The sequence below is a fragment of the Marmota monax genome, unplaced genomic scaffold (genome assembly GCF_021218885.2).
Source record: "Marmota monax isolate L192 unplaced genomic scaffold, Marmota_monax_Labrador192_F-V1.1 WCK01_AAM20220418_F8-fsc00001, whole genome shotgun sequence".
NCBI lineage: Eukaryota > Metazoa > Chordata > Mammalia > Rodentia > Sciuridae > Marmota > Marmota monax.
In genome coordinates, this window is record NW_026693777.1 from 22,048,808 (window position 1) to 22,073,625 (window position 24,818).

Consider the following 24,818-nt stretch of genomic DNA (forward strand, 5'->3'; position numbering starts at 1 on the left):
ATGCCTCTCTCAGAAAGCTACCTGTCACTAAGCAACACCCAACTGTAAACACAGGGGAGCTTGCAGGAGTGTCCAGAAACTACAGCACTATCCTTCACGGACAAGCTTAAGACCCTACAGCCCAACCCTGCCATGTGGAGGGTGCTCTGCCCCTCCTTACCTGACAGTCCAGGAGCACCTTCTCGATGGAGATCACACTTTCGGGTTTTTGTAAAGTTTTCAGCTTCTCTTCTTGTGCTTCCAACCAGTTTTTCAAAATCTGTATTTTATTTTCATTCTCAGTGATACTTTCCAAAAATTGTTCTAAATGTTGTATCTATAAATGATAAATAAAATTATTATGAAGGGCTGGAGTTGTAGTTCAGTGGTAGAGTACTTGCCTCGTATCCATGAGGCACTGGGTTTGATCCTCAGCACCACATAAAAATAAATAAAGATATTGTGTCCATCTACAACTTTAAAAAAAAAAAAAATATATATATATATATAAAATGAAAATTATTATGAAAACATTTCTTATTTTAAGTCCCATGCTTAAAATGTATATGGCATGATATTATTTTATTTTTATTTTTTAAATTGATTTTATTATTATTATTTAATACACGACAACAGTGGAATGCATTACAATCCTTATAATGGCATGATATTTTAAAAGGATATTTTTTTCTTCTCAAATTTCTAATATTTCACACATTAAGATGTATGAATAATTTTGGAATAAAGATTCATCAGTCAGGAAATTGGATTTAAATTCCTCTTTTAGAAATTTCATATTTAAAGTAAAAGTTAATCTGCTGAGATAACTGGCTGTTTCAGAGTTTCATAACAACTATACAAAATAAAATTAGGTTGCTAACATTCAATATTTTTTTCTTTGCATTCTCTATAAATATACAAACTGTTTATGGCAATTTTCTTATTCTGGAGTCTCTTGGAGTTGTTTAAAAATTTCTACCAATATCAACAATATCACAATTCAACAATGTGATTAAAAAATCAGTTTTTATTTAACTAAAAATATTTATTGGTGCATTATAATTATACTTAACAGTAGGGTTTGTTGTTACGAACATATAACAACAAATAGATAGAACAATATAACTTGCACATGGTAGAACAATATAACTTGGTCCCCAGAACCTACTCTTTCAATAATTATTTTCTGTTTTGTTTTATGGTACTTGGGATTGAACCTAAGGGGACTCTACCATTGAGCTACATCCCCAGCTCTTTTTATTTTTTATTTTGAGGTAGGGTCTTGTTAAATTGCTGTTTAAATTTTGGCTGGCTTCAAATTTTCGATCCTCTTGCCTCAGCCTCCCAAGTACCTGGGATTACAGGCATGTGCTACTGTGCCTGGCAATAATTAGTTTTGAATTTTGTAATTCTTCTCATTTCTAATATTTACAATTTTTGTTGCTGTTGTTGGTACTGGGGATTGAATCCAGGCCAGATCTACCACTGAATTATACTCCCAGCCCTTTTTATTTTTGAGACAGGGTCTCACTAAGTTGGTGAGGCTAGCCTCAAATTTGGGATCCTCCTGCCTCAGACTCCCAATTTTGCTGGGATTATAGGCATGTGCTGCTGCACCCAGCTTAATATTCACATTTTTTAAATTAGCTTTTAATCATAGTATATATGAAGTTTCATATTGCTTTTCCTATGTTTGAAGGCCTTGCTGAGTTATGACATATGCTTATATTACTTTTAAAGACTGCTCAGTATTTTATCAAATGGACATAGTATCTTTTGATTAATTATTCTCCTAGAGTTTGAAATTAAGGCATTCTGCATTTTTGCAAGTATAAGTAATGTTGAGCACTTCATGCACACTTTTTTTAAATACCTACTTTAAATAAATAGAGCTGGAATGCTGGGTTAAGAGAAAAGATGGTTTTTAAAATTTCCCAATGCTTTCCAAAAAAGTAATGAAGCCATTACAGTATCAGCAACATATAAATGTTCACTTTGGGCTTATATTCTTGTTTTATTAACATTTCCTAAGTCGGGCAAGGTGGCACACACCTATAGTCCCAGCTACTCAGGAGGCTGAGGCAGGAGGATTGCAAGTTTAAGGCCAGCCTTGGCAAATTAGCAAGAACCTGTCTCAATGTAAGAAAACAAAAGGGCAGGGGATGTACCTCAGTGTTCAAGTGCTCCTGGGTTCAATTCCCAGCACCAAAACAAAAAACAAAACAAATTTTCTAATTTAATAAGTGTATGTTACATCATTTAGTTTAAATATCTGATAATAAAAGTTGACATATTTCAGTGGCACCTGAATTAATGGGTGGGAGCTTGGTTCCTATTTTGTGAAATGTCTGCTCATGTTCTATGTCCATTCATGTATTTGAATCTTAATTGCATAAATCTATTCTCTATACAAAAAAGAGATCACACACACTTTATACTATATATTTTTAGTGTATATATACACTACATATATATATATATATATATATACTAAATATATGTATACTATATATATACTATATATAAATATATACACATACTATACATACGTATATATGTATATATATAATATTTTTCAGGAATAAGTTTTTTTCATCTTTTCAAGAATCATGGAGTAAAAAGCCTACCAAAAAGCCATAGGCAATTTTTTTTTCCTTTTCATAATCTTTTCAAGGCTGAAATAGCTTTGGGTCCCTTTTGAACATCTGCTTTCACAGAAAATGTCAAATTCTCTGACCTTTTAGTAGCCTGACATAATATTGACATCTTTTTAAATGAAAGTTTTCCTCTTTACTGCCTAACTCAATTTCCCGCTAAGAAATCTCAACAGGAATATAAGAATTATTTTCATATTCCATTACATGTACCCATAAAGAATGCTAAAACATAGGGTCTATAAAGAGGCTATGATTATTAGGTTCAACTGTAAATCAACCATCTGGATGCCTTTTTTTGGGAGAGGTGACTGGGGGTGAACCTAGGGACACTTAACCCCTGAGCCACATCCCCAGTTCTTTTTATTTTTTTATTTTGAGGCACTAAGTTGCTTAGGGCCTCACTAAATTACTGAGATTGGCTTTGAACTTGAGATCCTCCTGCCTCAGCCTCCTGAGTCACTGTGATTACAGGATAGGCCACTGTGCCTGGCCTGAATATCTATTTTAATTTTTTGGAATGTGGTGTTTTATAAAGGCCAAAACATGTCTCCAACCGTGACCCTGGAGCATACCTTTTTATTCAGGGTTCCATGCACTCGGTGCCATTGGCGGTTCATCTCCCCCAGGTGCTCTGCAAACTCCGTCCTTTCATAGCGCTTGCTTTCTACATCACAGGTGCTTAACTGAAGCAATGACTGGTTAACAAAGTCAACGATCCACTGTTTATAGTCCATTTCCATTCTGAACTCCTAAAACACAAAGAAGTGGAATTAAACACGCAAAGTCTGAATGAAGTCCATTAGATGAACTGGATTTCCCCTTGGCTGGACTCTAGGGGGCGCCAACCTCCCACCCATTAATTTAGGGTGCCCTTGTCAGGAGTTACCTTCTACCTTCCCCAAGTCTTATCAGGAGGCTGCTTTATTTGAGTAGGGATTCTTCTTGGGGATTACATATTCCTGGGAACAGAGAGACTCATTACTTTCAGACTGACTGGAAAGTCCAAGGAAGCACCATACATGGTAGCTACTGTCATCAGAATGTATATCAGGTCCCTGGAATCTTGTGAGAGAATATGGGAGAGCTATACTGGATTCTGAGTTTCCCTGAGGGCTCATGGAGACAATAGGCTGGAAACAGAAGTTGAAGCTTTCCCAGAAAACCCAGAACACCTTTAAGGAATTTAGGCTGCTTCTTTGTTCCTTGGGCGACAGACTCTGCCACCCAGAGTAGCTTGGATGACTTCACATTCTATAGCAGTCCTAAACCCACTGAAAGGCCAACCAGGTTCTTGTCAAGCCTTGGGTTTTATCTGGGAAGGTTCTAACACATCCTATGGAGACAATCCAGGGGGGTCATCACGTGGCATGGGCTAGGTTACTGCAGCCTGAGTAGCCCTTTTATAGACTCTGCTACCCACTGAGGTTAGGAAGTGTCGGTATGTAAAAACATTTTCTGCTAATATTATACTTGGTGATCAAGGCATTCATCTCCTCCCTATCAGAGACCAGCTCCAGCAACTTGCAAGGTCTTTGAAAGTAACAGCCAGCCTTGTCATTCATCTTTGCATTCCCAGTGATTAGCACACACTGCCTGGCACTTCTTTTTTATGGGTATGAGAGAAAAATTTAATTGTTGTTGCAAAAAACATCTGTATGAAGTAGAAACTGGTTTCAATAATATTAGTAGAGAATATGTTCTAGAAAGTAGTGGAGGTAACTGGATGTAAAATTCTGGCAGTAATTTAATAGAACAGGCCCAGATGGTTAGGCGAAGGCCAAAAGCCTTTCTGTGGGGAATTTGGGACGATAACTGCAGGAATGGTACACTGTGCATAAAGCAAATTGGATTGTTTTGACAAGTGTTGTAAAGTTTCATATAGTAAAAGGCTTCTCCTACATGCACTTCAGTTTCACAGCAAGAGTGGCCCTGAACACCCCAACACAGAGGAAAGCATTCATGCAAGATATCTAACTCCTGATACAAAGCATACACTTCAATATGATCACATGATCATTACATCTAGGGCCCTGTGCCCTAGATGGTGGTGGTTATGGACAGCATGGCCCTGGTAAGGACATCTAGAAAGCAGCTATCACCTTCTATCTGTGTTCTCTTTTTAAGTTTTTTTTTTTCCTTCATTTTTCTTAATTCTGCTGTTGTTGCAAGCTTCTTAGCAAAACTGGTAAAAACAAAACTGTAATCATTGAACACAGCACTCTTGCAATCAAGACTTTCAAACCTTCAGTCTTCTGGGGTGAAGAAAGCACAGTACGAAATTTAGAACTCTGATTAACAAACAAGGTGGTCACAATGTTTTCCTGGCTTCAAGACTTCCACAACTTTCCCAAGAGGTTATCATAAGAGGGCTGACTTAAGTTTGTTTCAAAGGTAACATAAGAAACTACTGGTTCTGGAGTGATGGGAACAGTCCTGTAAGTTCCATCTGATTTCATTCCATTCATTGAATACCCATCAGGATTGAACAGTGTGGCATTGATGACAAGAACCTGGTATCAATCAGGTCACAAATTCTACTCTCCTGAGTGACATTCTTTGCAGTAACACAATCTTTCGTGTAGAACTGGTCCATAACTGCTGGGTCAAGCTCACTCATCAAAATTTCTATCTGACTGTTAGACTATTACCCGACTCTCTGGGAAATCCAGAGTACACAAGTACCAAATAGTCAGAATTCATAACATCCCATACACTATGTGGCTCCACTTGGAAAAACTGCATTAAGAAGCTCTATTTCTTCCTGGAAATTCTGGTTTGGGTATCATTGGTGAGAAGGCTTCATGAAGCTTTGAAATGAGTCAAATTTATTGTAATCCCTAGCAAACTTCAACAGGGGAACCAGTGCTTTCAGTAAAAGGGTGGCACCATGTCTTCAAATGAACCATCAATTGGAGACAAACACTCTACTCTCACTGAATACATGAGCTTCCTGCTTGCCAGTTTTTATCACATTTATGACTGAACATTGCACATCCTTCAAAAGTACATCACACTCAGATCTTGGGAGAGTGTGAAGATCCCAAGACCCTTGGCTTGCATTGGGCTGCTGCTGGGAGCACCAAACCTCTAGCAGCTTCTCGGGTCCTTGGAAAAAATGTGTAGAGATGGCAAACAACCAACACCCACAGAAAATCAACTAAATTAAATCTCTTCTCCAGCCGCTGGGGATTGTTCCAGCTGTTACTGAAGTTCAGGTTACTTTTTTTTGTTTTTTGGTATAACTTTACATTACATTTTTAAAAAAGGGATTAATAAAAATTTCCCAGCTTTGCGTGTGTGTGTGTGTGTGTGTGTGTGTGTGTGTGAGAGAGAGAGAGAGAGAGAGAGAGAGAGAGAGAGAGAGAGAGAGAGAGAATACCAAAGTTGAATGTGAATCTGTTGGAAATAGAGGCAGATATAGTTCATTCTCTTGTTGTCTGCCGCTTTCCTGTCACAGAGAGTAGAGTGAGCACTAGCTAGTGTCACTGGCCATATTGTGTAAACCTAATGTGCCTTCTTTAAATGTTAATTAAATCTACACGAAATGAAGTACACAGAGAGGGTCACATTCATATCTGTAGCAGGATATCAGCTTTTTCTTCCTCATTCTCTTGCTGTCAGAATTTTTATTTCTTTATTTATTTTGATACCAGGGAGTAAACTCAGGGACCCTTAACCACTGAGCCACATCCCCAGCCATTTATTATATTTTATTTAGAGATAGGGTTTTGTTGAGTTGCTAAATGCCTCTCTAATCTGCTCAAGCTGGCTTTGAACTCATGATCCTCCTGCCTCAGCCTCCTGAGTTGCTGGGATTACAGGTGTGAGCCACTGCATCCAGCCAGAATATTTATTTATTTTTCTTTCTTTCTTTTTTAACTTATTTTTTACATACATGACAATAGTGGAGTGCATTATATTCATAATTATGTATTCACAGCACAATTTTTCATAACTCTATCTATAAAGTATGTTCATGCCAAATTATGCCATTATACATGAGCTCTTATTTTTTTGCATACAATTCTTAATACACTTTTATACCAAAATTTATCATATCTCTGTTTGTACAGTATTTATTAAAACCCACTGGAGGCCAGCTGTTGGGCTAGGTGTGCTATTCTTGGGAGGTGAAGGATAGCCCCTGCTCTCGAGAAGCTCAGTCAAGTTAGAGAAGCAGTTGAGTAAATAAATGATAATTTATAAATAAAAACTAGAGAGCAACATGGAGACATTAACTCAGCACTGTCCGTTAATCCGGCTGGGAGAGCCAGAGTGGATTTGTCAATGAGGAGAACCTTGAGCTGGCTCTTGCAGGATGATTAAGAGGATGTCTGCAGCTAAGTGGCAGTCCAGGTCAGAGGTATAGCATATTGACTGGGGAGGTAAAGGAAGACCTGAGTCCATTAAAAGCTTGGATGGTCCTGCAGGGTTCAGAGCTATAAAGAAATGCAAGTGAAATAAAAGCCAGTGGACTACCCCATCATTTCTAGAATCATCTACCACCCTATTCTCTACTCTCCAAGTCAGTGTTCCTACATTATTTCCCACATGGTTCTTGGTTCAGCATTTCCCTTCCAAGTGATATGACTTCTTATTGAAAAGACTGTGGCTCCTTGCGTAATTACCTTGAGCTTCTGAAGAAGATTCTTCACTTGAGACTCAGAACTAGGGAAGTGCACCGAGTCTCCACCTGCAGCCTGATACTCCACGCTGTTCATCCAGCTAATCATTTCTGTGATGGCTTTACGAGATGGCAATTTCTCCATCTGAAGCTGCAAGGACAAAATGATTTCCATTTAATTATCTACTGTTAACGAAATGATTCAGGGCATCACTAAAGACGGTATCTGGTTTGATATAAGGTCTTGCTTCATAATGATGCTGGTTACTCACAAAAACAAACCCAGTATTCAAGCTCAGAAAATGTGACACCTACAAACAACGGTGAAGACCTTCACATAAACGAACAGAGTGGCACAGATAAACTGAGAAATAAAGTAATTAAGCCCAATTTTTCTGTGAAGAAAGATCTCATTGGAGGACAGTCCAGTAATGAAGACCTCTATATTCAGTGGTGCCAGAGAAAAATAGGTAATGTCAATGAAAATTATTGAGTCAGAAAAATAATTTAAAAAGAGTTGTGAGCTAACAAGTGAATGCTAATTTAAATGTTGGGTGTCTAAACACTTACCTGGTGAAGCTTTTCTTGAATATCTGGAAGCTGAGTTATGAGCATGGTCCACTTTTGTTCAAACTGTGCTAGGGAGGCTCTCAGCGTGGCTGTGTCAGTTTCCTTCAGGTGCAGAAGCTGGTTCCCAGTGCTTAAAACTGCAGTCTTCAGAGAGGACTTTCCATCCACTTCCTTGGAAAATTCCTAAGGAAACAGTTGTAAAGAATAGAAACGTTTAAAATTTAAATACAGTCAGAGCAACTGGCCAGAGTGCAAAACTAAATAGAATAAGAGTTTGAATGTCTGTGTACACACACACCCGGCTTTGCCTACCAAGTGTTGGCACTACTCCGTATATTAGATCCACATGGGAGAACAAAAGAGATGGAAATCCTGCCCCTCCAGAAATTTAGAACCTAGTGGGTTTTTAGAAATAGACAAGTTATTTCAGTTTCAAAAGAAACCATGGAACTCAACTTCAAGTTCAGATTACATGAACCACTTGCAATGAATTTTTAACTAAAATATTTGAAAAATTTCCCATGTATATTCCCAAGTATTTAAAAAATTATTTACATTTTAATACCAAAGTGAAGTGAGTAACCATAGCTACAAAATGTATTTTAAAAATAAAGGAAAAAAGATAGGAATAACTAAGGGCAAAGATTAAGGGGTCTCAGGAGTGCATTTTACATTACAAAAGTAATCCTCTTTTCCAGAAAAATCCTCAAAACCATAGAACAAAATCTTTTTAGTAGAAATGCCAGTTCTGTATCCAATAATTTAAAACTGTGTATTTATTAACTTAAAACATTTATGAATTAATAAAGGATAGCCTTTAGTTTGAAGGATAGCCCCTGCTCTCGAGAAGCTCAAAGTTAGAGAAGCAGTTGAGTAAATAAATGATAATTTATAAATAAAAACTAGAGAGCAACATGGAGACATTAACTCAGCACTGTCCGTTAATCCGGCTGGGAGAGCCAGAGTGGATTAGTCAATGAGGATTAGTCAACTATCTTACATAGTTGTTTTTAAATTTTTTGGGGAGGTATTTTCTGTATTTGTAAAGCATGTCCTATGTCAAAGCAAAATATTTATACATAGTATATATTTTAGTGTAATAGACATTTTAAAATAGTCAATTAAAGATACATTCTATCATTATAAATACATAAATAAATAGTATAAGCAAATAATTATAAGTTTGAAGACCATAGATACAATAACCTCAAATCTTACTCCTTACCCACAAATGAAGGGAGATTATCACAACAATCCTGAACCTGTTCCTCTGATAATTTATTTCTGGCCAAACATTATTTGAACATATTCTATTGCAACTTACAAAAAATTTATTTATGTTGCTTCTGATTGCATCCAAGTCCTGAGACGCATTGAGGGACTGTTCTTTCCAGTGATTCAAAGTTTGCTGAGAAGATTCCAACCACTTGGTTAACTCATCTGAATCTCTGTTGTAACTAACAGGAGCAAAGTGGGAGAAAGGAAATTAGAAAGGTACTCTGATGATGAGGTGTACCACTAACATATTTCTTCTTATTTTATTTTGTATTTGCCTGTGTTGATCAGCCCTATATTTCAGAAAATCAAAACAATTATAAGGATTATATGATGGATTATTTCATGCCTCAAATGCAAATATCTCTTAATAAATAAAAATAAAATAAAATATTCTTTATTTCTTATTACAGCTACACAAAAGTATACTCCTGTGTAAAAAAGAGATTATTTTTTAATCCATCAAATGTCTTCTATAAATGCATTTAAGTAAACATACAACAAGCATTTGTGCAAGATGTATAATAACAAACTGCTGTTGCCTGGATTCAAAAATTTTTTCTCTGATATCTGATAAAAATGTCCAAACAAAGTGCTGCTCTTCTTGTCACTTCCAAAACTTGTTTAGGTTAGACAGCCCTCGAGAGGCAGGGATGAGAATGAGGCTTCAATATTCTGTTTTCTGCCGTCCTTGAATGCTTCAAGGTTATCCCAACTGAGCAAAACAAACCCTCTGATGAACTCAAAAGACTTTTCCAAATCATTGTTTTAGCCAAAATCATTTAATTTTGTTTAAATTTTAGAACTTAACAAAGAGGATAGAAAAACTGCAACAGCATAGGGTAAAGGGAACATGAACTATTTTATAATACAGTTCCTAGTTTCCATAAATCTATATCAATGTTCTCCAGCCAACTGATTCCTGAGTCTAGCACACCAATATCAGAGGCCTGTATCAGATCCCATTAATCCAGAAGTGGACCCAGGTGCTTTAGATTGTCAAAAAGAACAGCACAGCATAACCGGGAGACTGCATGCAAAATTTAGTTGACTGCAGAATCCCTCTGAAATCTTTCTTCACAGCAAAATTTAAAGCCAATCATTTCCAAAGAAAAAAACATACCTGAGTAGATGCTTGAGAAGTGTTTGCAGTCTGTGCAGTTCAAGGTCAATCTTCTTGTTCAGGGACAACCACTGCTCTTCCAGTTTGGCAATCTGTCCCTCCAGTTCAGGACAGTTCACAGATGCCACCAGCTGTTTGCCTTCATTTAGAGTTTGGTAGAGCCGGGCATGCTTTCCATCAATGTTTCTTTTTATTTGCTAATAAGTCATGGAGTGAATGATTTTTTTAAAAACCATCAAGTCTACCAATCTATTCACAAACACAAAAACCTACGTTCCAGGCTACTGAAGAAATGAGAATACTTAAGCAACATTCAGGACTGCAGTCTGGCTGGACAGATGTGATTAATGGGCCCCTTTCATAAGAGGGCCTGATTAATGTGTTTCTATAGAGCAGCTCTGTAACTTAGTACAGGTAAACAAGAAACATGAAATTTGTTGATTAAGTTCTGATAGTTAATTCTTCCAACTAAAAACAAAAGAAAAAAACAAAACAAGGTGGCAGTCTATTGGCTGCTTTCAGCTTGCAGATGGATTTCTTTCTTTTTCAAACAAGGCTGGCCTGGACACAAGGGGTCCTCCTGCCTCAGTCACCCAAGTAGCTGGGACTATGAGCATAGGCTACTGTGCCTCGTTTTTCAGTCAGGTTTTGATTGACCTCAAGATTATTTTGAAAATCAGGATATTTTACATAGAATTGACATAAAGTACAGAAATTAGGATTTCCAGAGCCCTGGGGGAAATCCAGAAGGTGTAGGGATTGCAGTTCTGCATTGTCCTGTGGCAAAGCCTGGCTGGAAACAAGCAGCCACAGCTTCCTTTAAAAGGGTCTGCTCCATTCAGTTCTTTCCCACCTCAGTCCTCACAACCCTGACTGCAGACCCAGCCAGGATTCCTCATTCCTGTTCCTGCCCCTGGGGACACTGCAGACTGAGACCCACATATGAAAGTGATAAATATAAAAGATGCAAATACCAGGGGAAAATCATTTCTACAGTTTTCAGAATAAAAGGATCCAGGAGAGAGAAAGAGAACTTCAGAAGAATAAATTAAATCAGCACATCATTCAACTCAAGTCATGAAAAGAAAAAGAAAAAAATCTTCAAAACTGCAAATACAATGACCCCCTGAAGAGAACTGTCTTAAGGCAATTATCTTCCACAAGCTGGGTTCAGCTAATCTCACTTATCCTGATAGCTGTTTAACCTTTAAAATACAAATTATTATCAAAATAGAACTTTTGCGATTTTCCAATTCACTTAAACCTTTTTTAAAAATTACCCGAATATTTCATTCCAACTCCCTTTCCTCCTTTTATAATCCTTTCTCCTCCTTCCTGAGCTTAAAGGCTAGAAAAAAAAATCCAACATCAATTTTTTAAAAAACGTCCTAGTTTTCTAAGCCTAAGTGCCAGACGTTTCACCGTTACAATATCTTGGAGAAGTTTCATTCCTCCATTTCATACCTGGGAGACAGACTTGATACCCATAAACCTCTCCATGATTATAAGGACCAAGATTGGCCTCAGGAAGCTTATTTGTGTGAAGGGTTTTATGGGATGTCTTCTTTTAGTATAGCAAATTTATTTAAAAGACTTAGAACAATGATTTCTTTAAAAAAAAATACTTTAAACTTAAGGGAACCATACTCACATTTTAAGAGATGTGGTCACTTTTTGGGGAGGTTGAGAACAGATAATGAGGCTCATTAAATGGCTAATATTACTTCTTACTATGGTATGGTTTAAAATACTGTTTTCGACTGTGTTCTTTCAGCTGTGAGATGGCATGCTCTGTATCCCCAGGCCTGCACCCACTCACCCCCTGGGAAGACCCAGATTCATCTACTCCAGGCTCTCTGGGATGCTGGAGGGTATAAACAGTGCCCTGACCTCTGAAAAGTGTTATCAGCAGGGCACTGCCAAGCATCTTGCTTTCACTTCCCATCCTGCCTCATCAGGCACAAAGCTGACTTTTGAAGCTTTCATATTCATCGTTGGTGATTTTCTCTAGCAGCACAACTCAAATTCTGACTATGTATTTTCAGGTAAAATTGAGTATTTTAAGCTTCTGATGGAAGAATTTGAAACTTGTTTTTGTCTTAGTCTTGTTCTCAATGCCACCAGAAATCATATTAATGTTTTATCTTTTCTATGACATCAAAATTGGAGACACAGACCCTTCGATAATAACTGGACCAAAAATGACACAAGAAATGCTTAAAAGTTTGAAGTCTTTTTAAAAACATTGCAGGAGGCAACAGATTCTGCCTGTCTCATGGGCTAGATGCCATCAGGGCTTCATTGCAGTAAGAAAACTAAATATATGTTTATTCCATTCTCAGCGGGTTTCTATACTAGTAGTATATTGCTATTCACCTCTTGAGACAGGTGGGACTGGCTTACTTCTCTGTTCTCAACAAAAAAACTAAGGTTTCGGAGGCAGTAAGGTCACAAAAGTGACCAGTGATGGAACAGGATTTGAATTAGTCTTCAACCCAAGCCCAACAGGTGGCTATGCTGAGGAGCCCACATGGAGCCTGCCGTATCCCTACACTTGTCTACCTGTGGGCTGGGTGACAAACAATATTTCATTTCAATCCAAACCATTCAGCTTCAAAAGCAAGCAACTTAGTCAAAACAAGACACCAAGTGCTACGGACCATGTCATTGGCAACTTAAATTAGGAAGCAAAAATACCTGATAAAATGATATCCTTTCCACTAATCTCTCCTCTGTTTCTTCCACCAAACTCACAGAAGGCAATGTAGAGACAAGAATTTCCAGGTCCTTTTCCAGAGATCCAAAGTTTTCATCGAATTCTTCCCATTTCTAGAGAATCAACATAAAATCAGAGATGTAACCCACCCTAAAGAACGAATGTATTAGGCAATTCAGGTAAAATGATTAGATTATGAACATTGTAACTTCAAGAGGATTAATCCATCTGATGAATAATTTGAATGGACTAGTTGGAGGTAATTATAAGCAAGTGAGTAGTTGGTCACTGGGTATGACCTTGGACTACATCTTGTCGCTGGCTCCTCTCTCCGTTTTCCAGTTGCCATGAGCTAAGCAGTTTCCTTCTGCCATGCCCTACTGCCATAACGTTTTCTGTCATGGACTGAACCTCTGAAAGTGTGAGCCCAAAATAAATGTTTTTCTTCTCTTAAGTTGTTCTTATCAGGTGTTTTCGTCACAATGACAAAAAAAAAAAAAAAAACCTAATGCATATTGTTTCCATAAAAGAGAGCTACTTAGGGTCCCAGCACACCAGAGAGTTGAGTTATTGTCACCAAAAATGATCTCTTGGAAAAATCACCACCTAATTCTCATCTCTCTTCAAGTAGTGGGTTACCTGGCTTTTCTAAGGCATTCACTGGGCCCATGCAATGTCTTCTAAATATGATGAAATAGTAGTATAAATATAAACTTGGCATACTAGAAAGATAAGTGTTACCATAAAATGCTATATCACATTACCAAATTCAATATTCCTTTCCCTTTTAAAAATTTCCTTTATGTGCTAGCTAACATTGGTTGTGAATGGTTTAATATGCTAGAGAGGGAAACCTTAAAGCTGAAAAGAAACTTTATACATGCTCAATTTTCCCCTTGGAATTGAGACAGCATGGTTATGAATTTGGCAACAGAACGTCTGGGCCAGGGGTGCAGTTTCTGAACCACTAACTGTCATTCAAATGATCTGGCTCACAGTCTCAACGTGCTTTCAAGTTGGTTTATTCATACACAAACCTAAAAGGTAGAGACGCCATATCATCCCAGATGTGTGCATGATGGAACAGGACTAAAGAAAAGCTAGGGAGGAGCCTCAGAATTAGACCTGGGTTCACATTCCTCACTGTTATTTCCCATTTAACTTTTGCTTAATAACCGGATACTTGATTCTGACACCTGAAGAGTGGTTGAGAATCAGGAATTCTCAACTAAGGGTAAAGTTCAAGTAAGCCAAATACCTGCAACAAACTCTGCAGCTTCATGCCAAACTGCTGTGCCTTTCCTTCCAGGGATTTAACTTCGGTTACTTGTTCTGCCCAAAATCTCTCTCTCTTTGGCAACACGGAAGGAAACATTTTGTCATAGTATGTTTGGATCAACAACATGTTGGCAACAAGCTTCTTGAAAAATACCTATAATACAGAAAAAGGTTTTAAATATTTATTTTTAAATTGTGAAAATCATATAAGCCAAGTTACCTTAACTTTTTTTTTCCCCCATGGAGAGGTGGGTACCAGGGATTGAATTCAGAGGCACTCAACCACTGAGCCATATCCCCAGCCCTCACTTGTATTTTATTTAGACACAGGGTCTCACTGAGTTGCTTAGCACCTCACTTTTGCTGAGGTTGGCTTTTAACTCATGATTCTCCTGCCTCAGGCTCCTGAACTGTGGGGAAGTTACCTTAACTTTTTATCCAGTTATTTTTGTTTTTTAATTCAAAACCCTTGGATATCAGGGACAGTCAAATGTATCAAAAGATAAAAAGTAAACTGAAGTGGATCTCTTAATCTTAAAAATTAATGGACACTGAACAAATTATAAAGAAATATTATCCTAGGGGCTGGAGGTATAACTCAGTGGTATGTATGAGGGACTGGGTTTGATCCTCAGCACCGTATAAAAATAAAAAAATAAAATAATATGAGGGACTGGGTTTGATCCTCAGCACCGTATAAAAATAAAAAAATAAACTAAAGGTACTCTGTCCATCTACAACTAAAAAAAAAATATGTGTGAGAGACACACACACATATACACATATATATGAGAAATATTATTCTTAAGTAATATTTTCCACAAAATATTCTATTCCATTATTGTTAGTCAACTTCAATTTCAGGCAGCTCTTCCTCAATCAGTTGTTTTGAGTTGTAAAACATTATGAGAAGGTGGCTGAATCATTTGAAGACAGTAAGTACAAATGCTTGCAGCCCACATGCTTAGCAGACAAGGTTCCTAAAGCCTGTCTCCTTCTAAAACTCTGGCTTCTACTCACCAAAATGGCTAAGTGAAGGGAATTTCCTAATGGAAGCTGATAGGGATCCCTATCCACAAAATGGACCATATTTGTACCTCAAGCATCTTCAAGGTTCCTCTCATTTGCAGCCTGCTACCTCTGCTGGTTGTTCGGAGGGACCCCTGTATTAGGCAAATCCCTTCTCCTGTTCCTTGAGAAGGACACATACAAGGAAGGGTTTGTAAAAGCATCTAGCAAAGGGTCTGGAACTCTGTAGATACCAATTTTCTCCTCTTCCCTTCCATCCTACATTCAATATTTAATTTTCTATTTTTCTTAGACTAAGGCATCCTTTCCAAAGGCCCTAGACTGGCAGCTTGTTCAAGGTAGGGACGATGCCTTATCTATTTCTTATCAGGAGACTTAGATTACTGCACCTCTTTAGCCGGTGATGATAAGAGGTTTTTATTTAATAAAATGAATGGAAGATGGAAGAATTTATTGTGGTATTATTCTATATAAAAGTACCTCTTCCTTGTAATTCCAGTTCTCAGAAAGCTAACCCCCTTAGGTCCATTTCTCCTACGCTCTCATTGAATGATTCCTAATTTTTAGTGGAAATTTGTTTGAAGACTCGTTGATAAAAGTCCATCTTCTCAATCAGCTGAATGCTCTATCAACATAATGAGCTGTGTCTGTTTTCACTGAAATATATTCCTAGGGGTCCCCTGATATCAGTCTGCTACACACTAAGAGGCTAAGCGATGTTTTTTTTTTTAATATTTATTTTATAGTTGGACACAATACCTTTACTTCACTCATTTATTTTTTACGTGGTGCTGAGGATTGAACCCAGGGTCCTGCACGTGCGAGACGAGCATTCTACCGCTGAGCCACAACCCCAGCCCTAAGAGATATTTATTAGAGGAATAAATGCTGCATGTTTCACTAAGAAGAAAATGAATCGTTTCCATTCAAAGTCAGAAGAGCCTTAAGGTTTCAGTCCAGGACAAGGGGATCCGACCTGGGTATCTTACCTTGTGATTTTGTATTTGAGTCTGTAAGGCAACTTTACTTTTGGCTTGTTTTAAGTGGCCATGAGCAAGCATTTCCTTTCCAATATTTACTAGTTCCACTGTGCCTTGTAGAAGGGCATGTTGCTGGCTCTCAGTGATGAACGGGCTACTGAACCCAGAGTACCTCGCTCTCAGGATCCCCCACATACTGTCAAGTACATCCTGAGAAGGAAAGAGCAGGTGTGCACAAGCAGTTTCATCCAACCAGAAAAAAAAGTTCAAATGCAGGTCAACATTCACTAGGTGGAAGACCAAAGCCTTCTCCTGTACAATCATCGCACTGAGTGAATGTGTTCTGCCCAGACATACCTCTAACTTGTAAACCTCCTGGAGTAAAACACAGGGTAAGCGAAGCCTCTCCCCTTCGTCTCTTAGTTTGGCCACTCGGCTCTCAGAATTCTGCAGCTCTGCTGTATATAAATCTGCTTTCTAAGGGAGAGATGATACAAAAAAGGAACACCCTTTAATAAACCTGAAAAGTCTATATATTATTTTAAAAAGAATTAAATAGTACAGAAAGGAATTAGGAAAAAAAATGGATCATATTTACCTCTTCCTCACCTCCAGTTCTCCTTGTCAATCTGCCTGGAGGTCACACAATTTGTTCCTAACACATTCTAAGCACATACCAGTGCAGGTACACGTGCACATCCTTAAACCCACTGAACTATCCTATAGTCATTCCTCACTTATCAGCCCTTTAGCATCTCTTCATATCATGTATCTGGCTCTTTTTTTTTTTTTTAATGAACCCAGGAGCACTTTACCACTGAGCTATATCCCCAGTGATTTTTTATTTTTTATTATGAGACAAGGTCAGGCTAAGTTGCTGAGGGCCTCACTAAGTTGCTGAGGCTGGCCCTGAACTAGTGATCCTCCTGCTTCAGCCTCCTGAATCGATAATATTGCAGACATTGTACCGGTCATCACACCAGTTGGCTCCTTTTAAACAGATACATAGTGTGCCATTGTAAGGATGCACCCTGCTGTAGTATTAGGCAGCTCTTCATGGACTTTTGGGCTATTTACAGTACTGCTAGGTCCATCTCCAGATATTTATGATATTTATGTTTATGCATTTATTTTGTGTCCTCAGAAAGAGTACAAATAAGCCCCTACTACAATAACTGAACATAGTAGGTTCTCAGTATTTGCTCAGTTAATTAATGAAGTCAAATTGCTTGTGAATGGAAGAGCATTCTAGATTCTGTCATACAGCCAAATGGTTCCCAGAGGCTGAACTAATTAGTGTTCTGACCAAGAGAGTGAGGGCCTCGTTTTCCATCACCCTTACCAACACTGGACACATTTAACATTCTGCCACGCTGATAGGTAAAAATGGTCTCATACTGTTAAGTTGTTCTTCAGAAAGGACTACTTGGGAGATATTTTTAAAAGTCAAAAATCAATAGTTTCATCTTCTTGCTCTCCTCAAGCCTGGCCACCGCTCACAAAGGGTAGTGGTTCAGAAGTACCATCTGGTGCACAAGACTCTCTGGCCCGAGGTTTAGGTTAACTTGAAGTATTTCACTGATTACCTGAAGCTGTTCACCAATACTCTGGCCACGCATTTCATTCAAGGACTGTTGTAAAGCTGTCTTATTCTTAATGAGTTGATCATACAGTCGCTTTATTTCATTCTGTATAAAAAAGATAAGTGCAGGAAACTGAGCAATCTCATTTAGGCCTTCTTTGTCTTTTTTATTATATTTATAAATTTGCAGAATTTGTATAAATTTATATATACATTTTCTGAAAATTAATTAAAAAAATCTGGAAACTTAAAACACATACAAAAATAGAGTAATCCCCGCCTTATCATCACTGAGCTTCAACAATTATTGGCTCATTACTGACCTTCTTTCCTCTATAGCCTCCTCCAGTTCTCCTGGCTGTTCCTACCACCTCCCCCCTTGTTATTTTGAAGCAAATACCAGAAATCAAGTTATTTCATCACTATGTTTCAGTAGGTATCTCTAGGTGACGAAGCTCCCTCCTTTAAAAATACACTTCCTCCAAAATAAAAAATAATTCCTTAGTATGGTTAACCATCCAGACAGGGCTCATGTTTCTGAGAGCCTACAGCTTTTCTTTTTGGTTTGTTTCAATTGGGATCCAAATGAGGTTCGTATGTCCCAATGGAGTAGTATGTCTTTAAGTATCTCTGCACCTGCTGACTCTCATACCACCTTTCTTTTTTGTTCCTTGGATTTGCCCCACAGTGCTGTTTAACGTGTTCTTCTGCCCGTCTGTCAGTTTGACTTAGGTTTTAGAAGCTTGATTGGATTCAGGTTTGATTTGTATGGGCCACACTCCTTCATAAGTGGTGTTATGCTTCATTTCTTTCTCACTAGCCATTCCGAACTAGTTTCCCTGCCTCAGCTCCCCCCCTTCAATTCACACCAGACAACTGCCACACAAATCCACCCGAAACCTACATGGATTGTTGTTCCTTTGCTGAAAAAGCTTAATGGCTTCCCATTGCCTAGAAATTTAACTACAAATCCTCCCAGTGTAATCATTAAATGGATAAATGTAACATAAGAAAGAAAACACCATGGTAGCTCATGCTAATAAATTCCCACCCAAGATTTCGGAAAGGTCTTTTTTTTTTTTTTTTTTGGTACTGGGGATTGAACTCGGGGCACTCAACTACTGAGCCACATCCCCAGCTCTAGTTTTCTATTTTATTTAGAGACAGGGTCTCACTGAGTTGCTTAGTGCCTCACTTTTGCTGAGGCTGGCTTTGAATTTGCAATCCTCCTGCCTCAGCCTCCTGAGCCGTTGGTGTGCCCCACTGCGCCCAGCTGGGCCTCACTTTTAAATGGTCTCCAACCACGAGGACTAGTGGGCCTCACCTTCTACCTTAGCAATTTCTATTAACAAATGCCACCAAGAACATGGTGCATGGGAACGAGGAGTCCATGCTGTGCAAAGTCACCCGTGAGCTCAGAGTCCTACCTGGTAACTGTGCTTGTAGTCCAGGCCAGCTTTCAGGGACTTGCTTCTAGAGGCAGCGCTGGCCTGAGTGTGCTCCAGGCAGACCTGGAGGCTACCGAAACATTCAAGGAGCAAAGTGGTGTTCCTGCCAGACCAAGCCATGGCTTTCAAAAGATCATTCTTCTTGTCACACAGAGCTAAATAAAGTTTCTTCAACTCGAGAGCCAGTTTCTGCAAGGCGGAGGAAGTAGACAGAATGAGCTCTGACCTCAAGAGGCTTCAGTGCTGGCCTAATAAGTGGGGCTGTTGGAATGGCTGACCATACGGGCCCTACCTCGTAGTGCTCCTGCTGGGCAGAGACATCCTCCCTGAAGAGCCCCGGTGTCTGCAGCATCTCCTCCACACTGCCGAGGCACCGATTGAGGCTCAGGAAGAGCTCAAATAATTTTTTATCCAAATCGTTATATGTTTCTTCTGTCATGTTTTCCTGAATCAAGAAAAAGTAATCATTAGGATTCCTCGTCTTCCTAAACCTACATTTTTTTTTCCTGGTTTCCATTAAAACTTAAAATTGATATCATACTTTTTTTTTTTTTTAAATAATAAGCCATTTCAAACAAATGATCTCCAGAAACTGAACTAAGTAGTACTCGCACTAATTAGTGAACTAGTCTTTTCTATGAAGTAGGTCATAGAATAAATAAATAAAATTAAATTTTTAACTTTGAGAAAGACAGGTTTAAGAAACTCAATGTTCGGTTGTTACTTGACTATTGAATGGAATGAAAAGGTAAGTCGTGAGATAAAGGGCTTCCTTAGCAGGACCATTCAGGTACAGTTGTGGTCCCAGGCCAACCACACTGTCCCTCTTCCCCCTGCTTCATGCCCCACACATTTTAATGTAGGAGAAAGTGGGTTAACGAAATCAAGTACAGCCAGGAAAAAGAAAAGAAGTCACATCAGAGAAGCTCAAAAGGGTTGATGAGGAAAAGGAGGTATGGTATCTTAAAGACAGGGATGGATGGTGGAGTGGGGAGAAGTCAGGAGTGTCATTTATGGGCTGACTGCAAGAATTAAGGACATCCTGAGAGGTAACATCTCCAAAGAGGTCCACGGGTAGTGTCATCACATTCTGGTGATTTGGGGAGCACAGATCTGTTTCAGCAGAAGCTGTTGGAACCACCTTCTTTTCTTCACCCATGGTCACCTTGAATTCCTGACTAGTTACAATTAGTTAGGAGCATGCCCATGCTCAGAATCACTCCAACTTGAGCTGTTTCCTGCGGTCTTCTCTGATGGATACCTAGCATACACTGAGCATTTGGCATTAAGCCTACTCAAGTTTGGAAACCATACCTGTTCTTCTGCTCTACCCTCCTTCCCTGCCCTTCCAGACGAGCACGGCAGACAGAACTAATCCATCATCATCCTCTTTCCTATTGATCTTGGGCTCAGACCCATAATTCTTTGAACACTGCACTCTAGGCAGTCACCACAAAATTTATCAGAGTTGGCAAACAAGATGAATTCTATTTGTTCTATTTGTTCAGTGAAGAAAATTATGACCAATTTAAATGAGGACATCCTATCTCCCTCTTTTTTTGCATTCAGGTAATGAGGAAAATAAGCAACAGGCAGTTTCTACCTGTGTCTGAAGGTTATTTGCTTCTTGACGCAGGTCTTCGAGTTGGGTGGTGTACATTTTCAGCTCTTCCGTTGTAGGGTATCTAAAGTTATATACACTCACACTGGGTAGAATACTCATATTGGTGGTAACCTATTTGAAAAAGGGAAACCTTATTAGTGACAATTGGAGACCCTGCTGATGCTACTTTAAACAGAAAAACTGCCTCAGATGCTGTCTTTGGAGTTCCCTTCTCGGTAAGCTTTTGTACCTTGGCATTTATAAGGAAGAATAAATAAGATTATTTAATTACTTATAATTTATTTATTTAGCAGTACTTGGGGTTGAACCCAGGGTTGCTCTACCACTGAGCTACATCTCTAGCCCTTTTTATTTTTTACTTTGAGGCAGGGTCTCACTAAATTGCTGGGGCAGTCTTGAATGTGCACTCCTCCTGCCTGAACCTCCCAAGTAGCTGGAATTACAGGCATGTACCACCATACCTGCCCAGCACTGTATCATTTTTAAAGTGTTTTTTAAAGGTTAACTTATATTATTCATTCCTTTACTCATTCAACAGAGAGTAACTGAGATTATCTGATGTCCAGGTACTATGCTAGAGACTCCTGGGTGAATCACACAGATAGGGTCTTTCTTTTCAGACCTTCTGATGGGGGAATTCAAACACATAGGTGGAGAGTTTAGGAAGAGCTATGATCAGGGAAGCCCACGGTGCTGGAGGAGCACCTGAGGCAGAGTTCCAGAATTGAGAAAAAGTATTGAACAAGTGAAGAACCCAGATGGCACACCTTTGCTATCTGAAAAGAAACTCTACATGATGCAGAGCCTATGTGTTTATTTAATGAGGGCTTGCTGGGTTCCAAGGACGCGAGGGCTGCTTGCAGTGTGTGCAGAATGCAGACTGACCTGAGGCCCCACGAGCTGAGGAGGAGGTAGCTTTATTTTTGAGGACAGTTCATGATGAAGATATTGCCATTTATCACCATTTTGACCCTGAGGTGAAAAGATCAAGTCTGGAGCTTCATTTTCAGGGCCAGATGCCTTGTTGCTTTTAAGGAAGCGAAAAAGGTAAAAAGAATAATCAGCATGAAGAAATTTAGGAATTACCTTTAGATAATGTTTTGTGAGTGGCTTGTAAAACAAACAAACAAACAAAAAAACCAAAACGGTTCTCCCAGCCAAAAATCTACTTAATGTCCAACTATTTAAAAATCACCTCACAGATGATCCCTGAGTAGTATCTTTATCCTGTTGGCAATACTGCAGCCATGTTTTCTTAGCATTAAATTCTATAAACTTGAGTAAATCTTTCTGTTCCATTGGTTTTAACTCCAGAACCTAAAATTGAATAAGATTGAAAAGGTCTAGTCAATCCAGTTTTTTATTTAGTACCTAAGGATTTAAGTCATTGTTGACCATTTCTCTTTCTTGATTGCCTATTCTTGTTAATCTTTTTTTAAAATTTTTTTTTAGATGTTGATGGACCTTTATTTTTTATTATTTATTTACATGTGGTGCTGAGAATCAAACCCAGTGCCTCACACATGCCAGGCAAGTGCTCTACCACTGAGCCACAACCCCAGCCCCTATTGTTGTTAATCTTAACTTTTCAAAAAATCCATTCAAAATATTCACACAATAATCAAATGTTAAACTATTAGACACATGGGGAAAAAATCACCCAAAACATATCAGCATGTTTTGAAATAAGCAAAGCAGTGTTGTAGACACAGAGGTACTAAGTTTACCCTTCAGGTTTCTACTTAGTTTAATATAAGATACAACTTAATAAAGGAATAAAGTTAGAGTGTCCCCAGTGGTAGCAGATGGAAGCAAACCAGTAAACATCCAAAAATCGGCATTGCTGCACACGCACAAACACTCACACCTGACATTCTGCACCTGGTCACACATGCAGACCCTCCAATGGCAGTTCAAAGTTTTGCCCAAAGAGAAATTGCATCTAGAAAGTTTTACTCTTGTCCTTACAATGGCCAGTGGCCAAAATTACCTGTTGCACGGGGACATCTCTTTGTCTGCTAAATTGTGGCTTTTCAGTTACAATAGGTACCAATTCAGGAAGGTTAATAGGCTGGAGGACTTGTTGAAGTTCTGAAGGTTTCCTTAGAATGGTAGGGTACTGCAGAAAAATGTAACAATGGCAGACTGTTTAAAAATTAAGACCCACTTTATCTAAGAACTCTAAAAATGGGATTACCTAATAGAAAAGTGTTACAGCAAGTAAATGATAGTACTTTGTTAGGTAATATAATCGTATGCTATGTTTTAATGTACTTATTTCTAACATCGTGAAAAATCACTCCATTTGACGAAACGATCTTCTTTCCTCCATCTAGTTCATCCCATGAATTACTAAAAGCCAGGCTTTATTTATTTATTCCTTTTTTCCTTAAGAACAAAGTAAGTCAATCAATCAATCAAACAAACAGGGAAATGGTACAACATTTATGAACTCAGATTTTCCCCATGTCTCAACTATCTATTTTTTAAAAAAGGAGGATGAAAGGGGCACCATATGGCCTATGTCTCTGCAGCCAGCCTCATTTCTGTGAGTGTGAAGTCCCCAAGCAGGAATCACTTATGAGTTTGGATGCAAATCTTACAGAGTAAGATCTTATGCATGATATGAGCGTTTTCATTTATAAAAACAGAATGCTTTTAAAAATCATGAAAGCACTCTAAATGTAGTCTACTACACTGTGAGAGTATATATAAACATTAATAATGAAGAACAAAAGTACCCTGGAAGCAGGTTTTGTTTTTCTCATGTTAAATTTTCAACTTATCTATAAAGGCTTCATTGTCTGGTCAACAGGAGTCACAAAATTGTGTTAAAATATACACTTATGAAGAAACCTTACCTGAAAGCTTATTATCAGCAAGTACACTCTACCCCATCAAACCAACCCAAACCAAACCACCACCAACAACCTCGTTAAGACACTTGCACCGCAGTAAAATGAAATAAAAACAACAAAAGCCAGTGTCCCCATCGCTTCCCGTTTACAGATTCCTGCTTACTGTGTATAGTTTCTCTGTAGTTGGTGCATCATTTCCACCCAGGGTTCTCCTCTGGCTGGCTCTGGCCTATGGAGATATATGTCTACACATAACCATATTTTACCTGATCCTCGCTGTATTTCTCCTGCAGCATCATCTGGACTTTTTCCAAATTGCACTTCACAGTTTTGAGTTTCAGGGAGAGTGCTTCGGCCTCCTGTTGAGTGGCTCCACTATCTCCCAGGCCCTGATCTTTGCAAGTGTCCAAGAGAGAGGCAACCTTGTGCTCAATCTCGGTCAGCATAGCCTAAGGAAGAAAATCAGGAATTATTCACAGGGTTGGTCTTTGTTTTCATGCTGGGTACTTGCACCCAAAGTATTATTCTTCCAATAAGTGAAGCTTCCTCTCTTTATCTAAAGGTATACAAGAAATCCCAGAAAGACAGGATGGAAGCGACCTCGGGCAAACAAAACTTCCACTGAATTCCTATGCTTTTCAGCAGGAATGCAACCAAAACAATCCCAATTGCAGATATCACTCTCTGCCTTAATCTAAAAGAAATAATTTCATAATCACTTTAGAAAACACTGAAGAATGTACACAGTAGAGCACAGTGGTTAAGAACAAGATGCTAGAACCAGCCTGACTGCTGCCTGGACCCTTACCCTGCCACTTGGTACCTGTGTGTGCTTAGGCACTGTGCTTTAGATGTAGGTACATGCTTGCAGTAATCTGTAAAATGGGGATAATAACAGAATTTACCTCATAGGGTGATTTTAATGAGTTAAATCCATGTGATTTGGCCTCAATCCATGTACTTTGGATTTAATGAGTTAATATCATGTACATAGTCCATGCTTAAAAAAGTGGTAAGCAAAAAGTGTTGACTACTCTTAATTTCCCCTGCCTTCTTTATTCTTTCTTTATTCATT

The 24,818-nt window shown here is 38.6% G+C and overlaps 1 protein-coding gene and 1 pseudogene across 8 annotated transcripts in view; both read right to left on the reverse strand.

Moving 5' to 3' along the window:
• Syne2 (spectrin repeat containing nuclear envelope protein 2) overlaps positions 1-24,818 on the reverse strand; it is a 336,172-nt gene that overhangs the window by 72,770 nt on the left and 238,584 nt on the right. For all 8 annotated transcript variants that reach the window (XM_046461329.2, XM_046461328.2, XM_046461327.2 and 5 more), the window contains 18 exons: positions 24,010-24,192; positions 22,876-23,004; positions 22,081-22,202; positions 21,771-21,912; positions 20,865-20,996; positions 19,554-19,706; positions 19,241-19,450; positions 17,818-17,919; positions 16,589-16,708; positions 16,241-16,441; positions 14,203-14,376; positions 12,926-13,057; positions 10,229-10,425; positions 9,155-9,287; positions 7,831-8,013; positions 7,265-7,411; positions 3,209-3,385; positions 161-316 (listed from right to left, as the gene is read on the reverse strand). In XM_046461329.2, coding sequence (XP_046317285.1) covers positions 161-316; positions 3,209-3,385; positions 7,265-7,411; positions 7,831-8,013; positions 9,155-9,287; positions 10,229-10,425; positions 12,926-13,057; positions 14,203-14,376; positions 16,241-16,441; positions 16,589-16,708; positions 17,818-17,919; positions 19,241-19,450; positions 19,554-19,706; positions 20,865-20,996; positions 21,771-21,912; positions 22,081-22,202; positions 22,876-23,004; positions 24,010-24,192 — 2,793 coding nt within the window. The remainder of the gene's footprint in view (positions 1-160; positions 317-3,208; positions 3,386-7,264; positions 7,412-7,830; positions 8,014-9,154; positions 9,288-10,228; positions 10,426-12,925; positions 13,058-14,202; positions 14,377-16,240; positions 16,442-16,588; positions 16,709-17,817; positions 17,920-19,240; positions 19,451-19,553; positions 19,707-20,864; positions 20,997-21,770; positions 21,913-22,080; positions 22,203-22,875; positions 23,005-24,009; positions 24,193-24,818) is intronic.
• LOC131424820 (S-adenosylmethionine decarboxylase proenzyme-like) lies at positions 3,397-7,258 on the reverse strand (annotated as a pseudogene).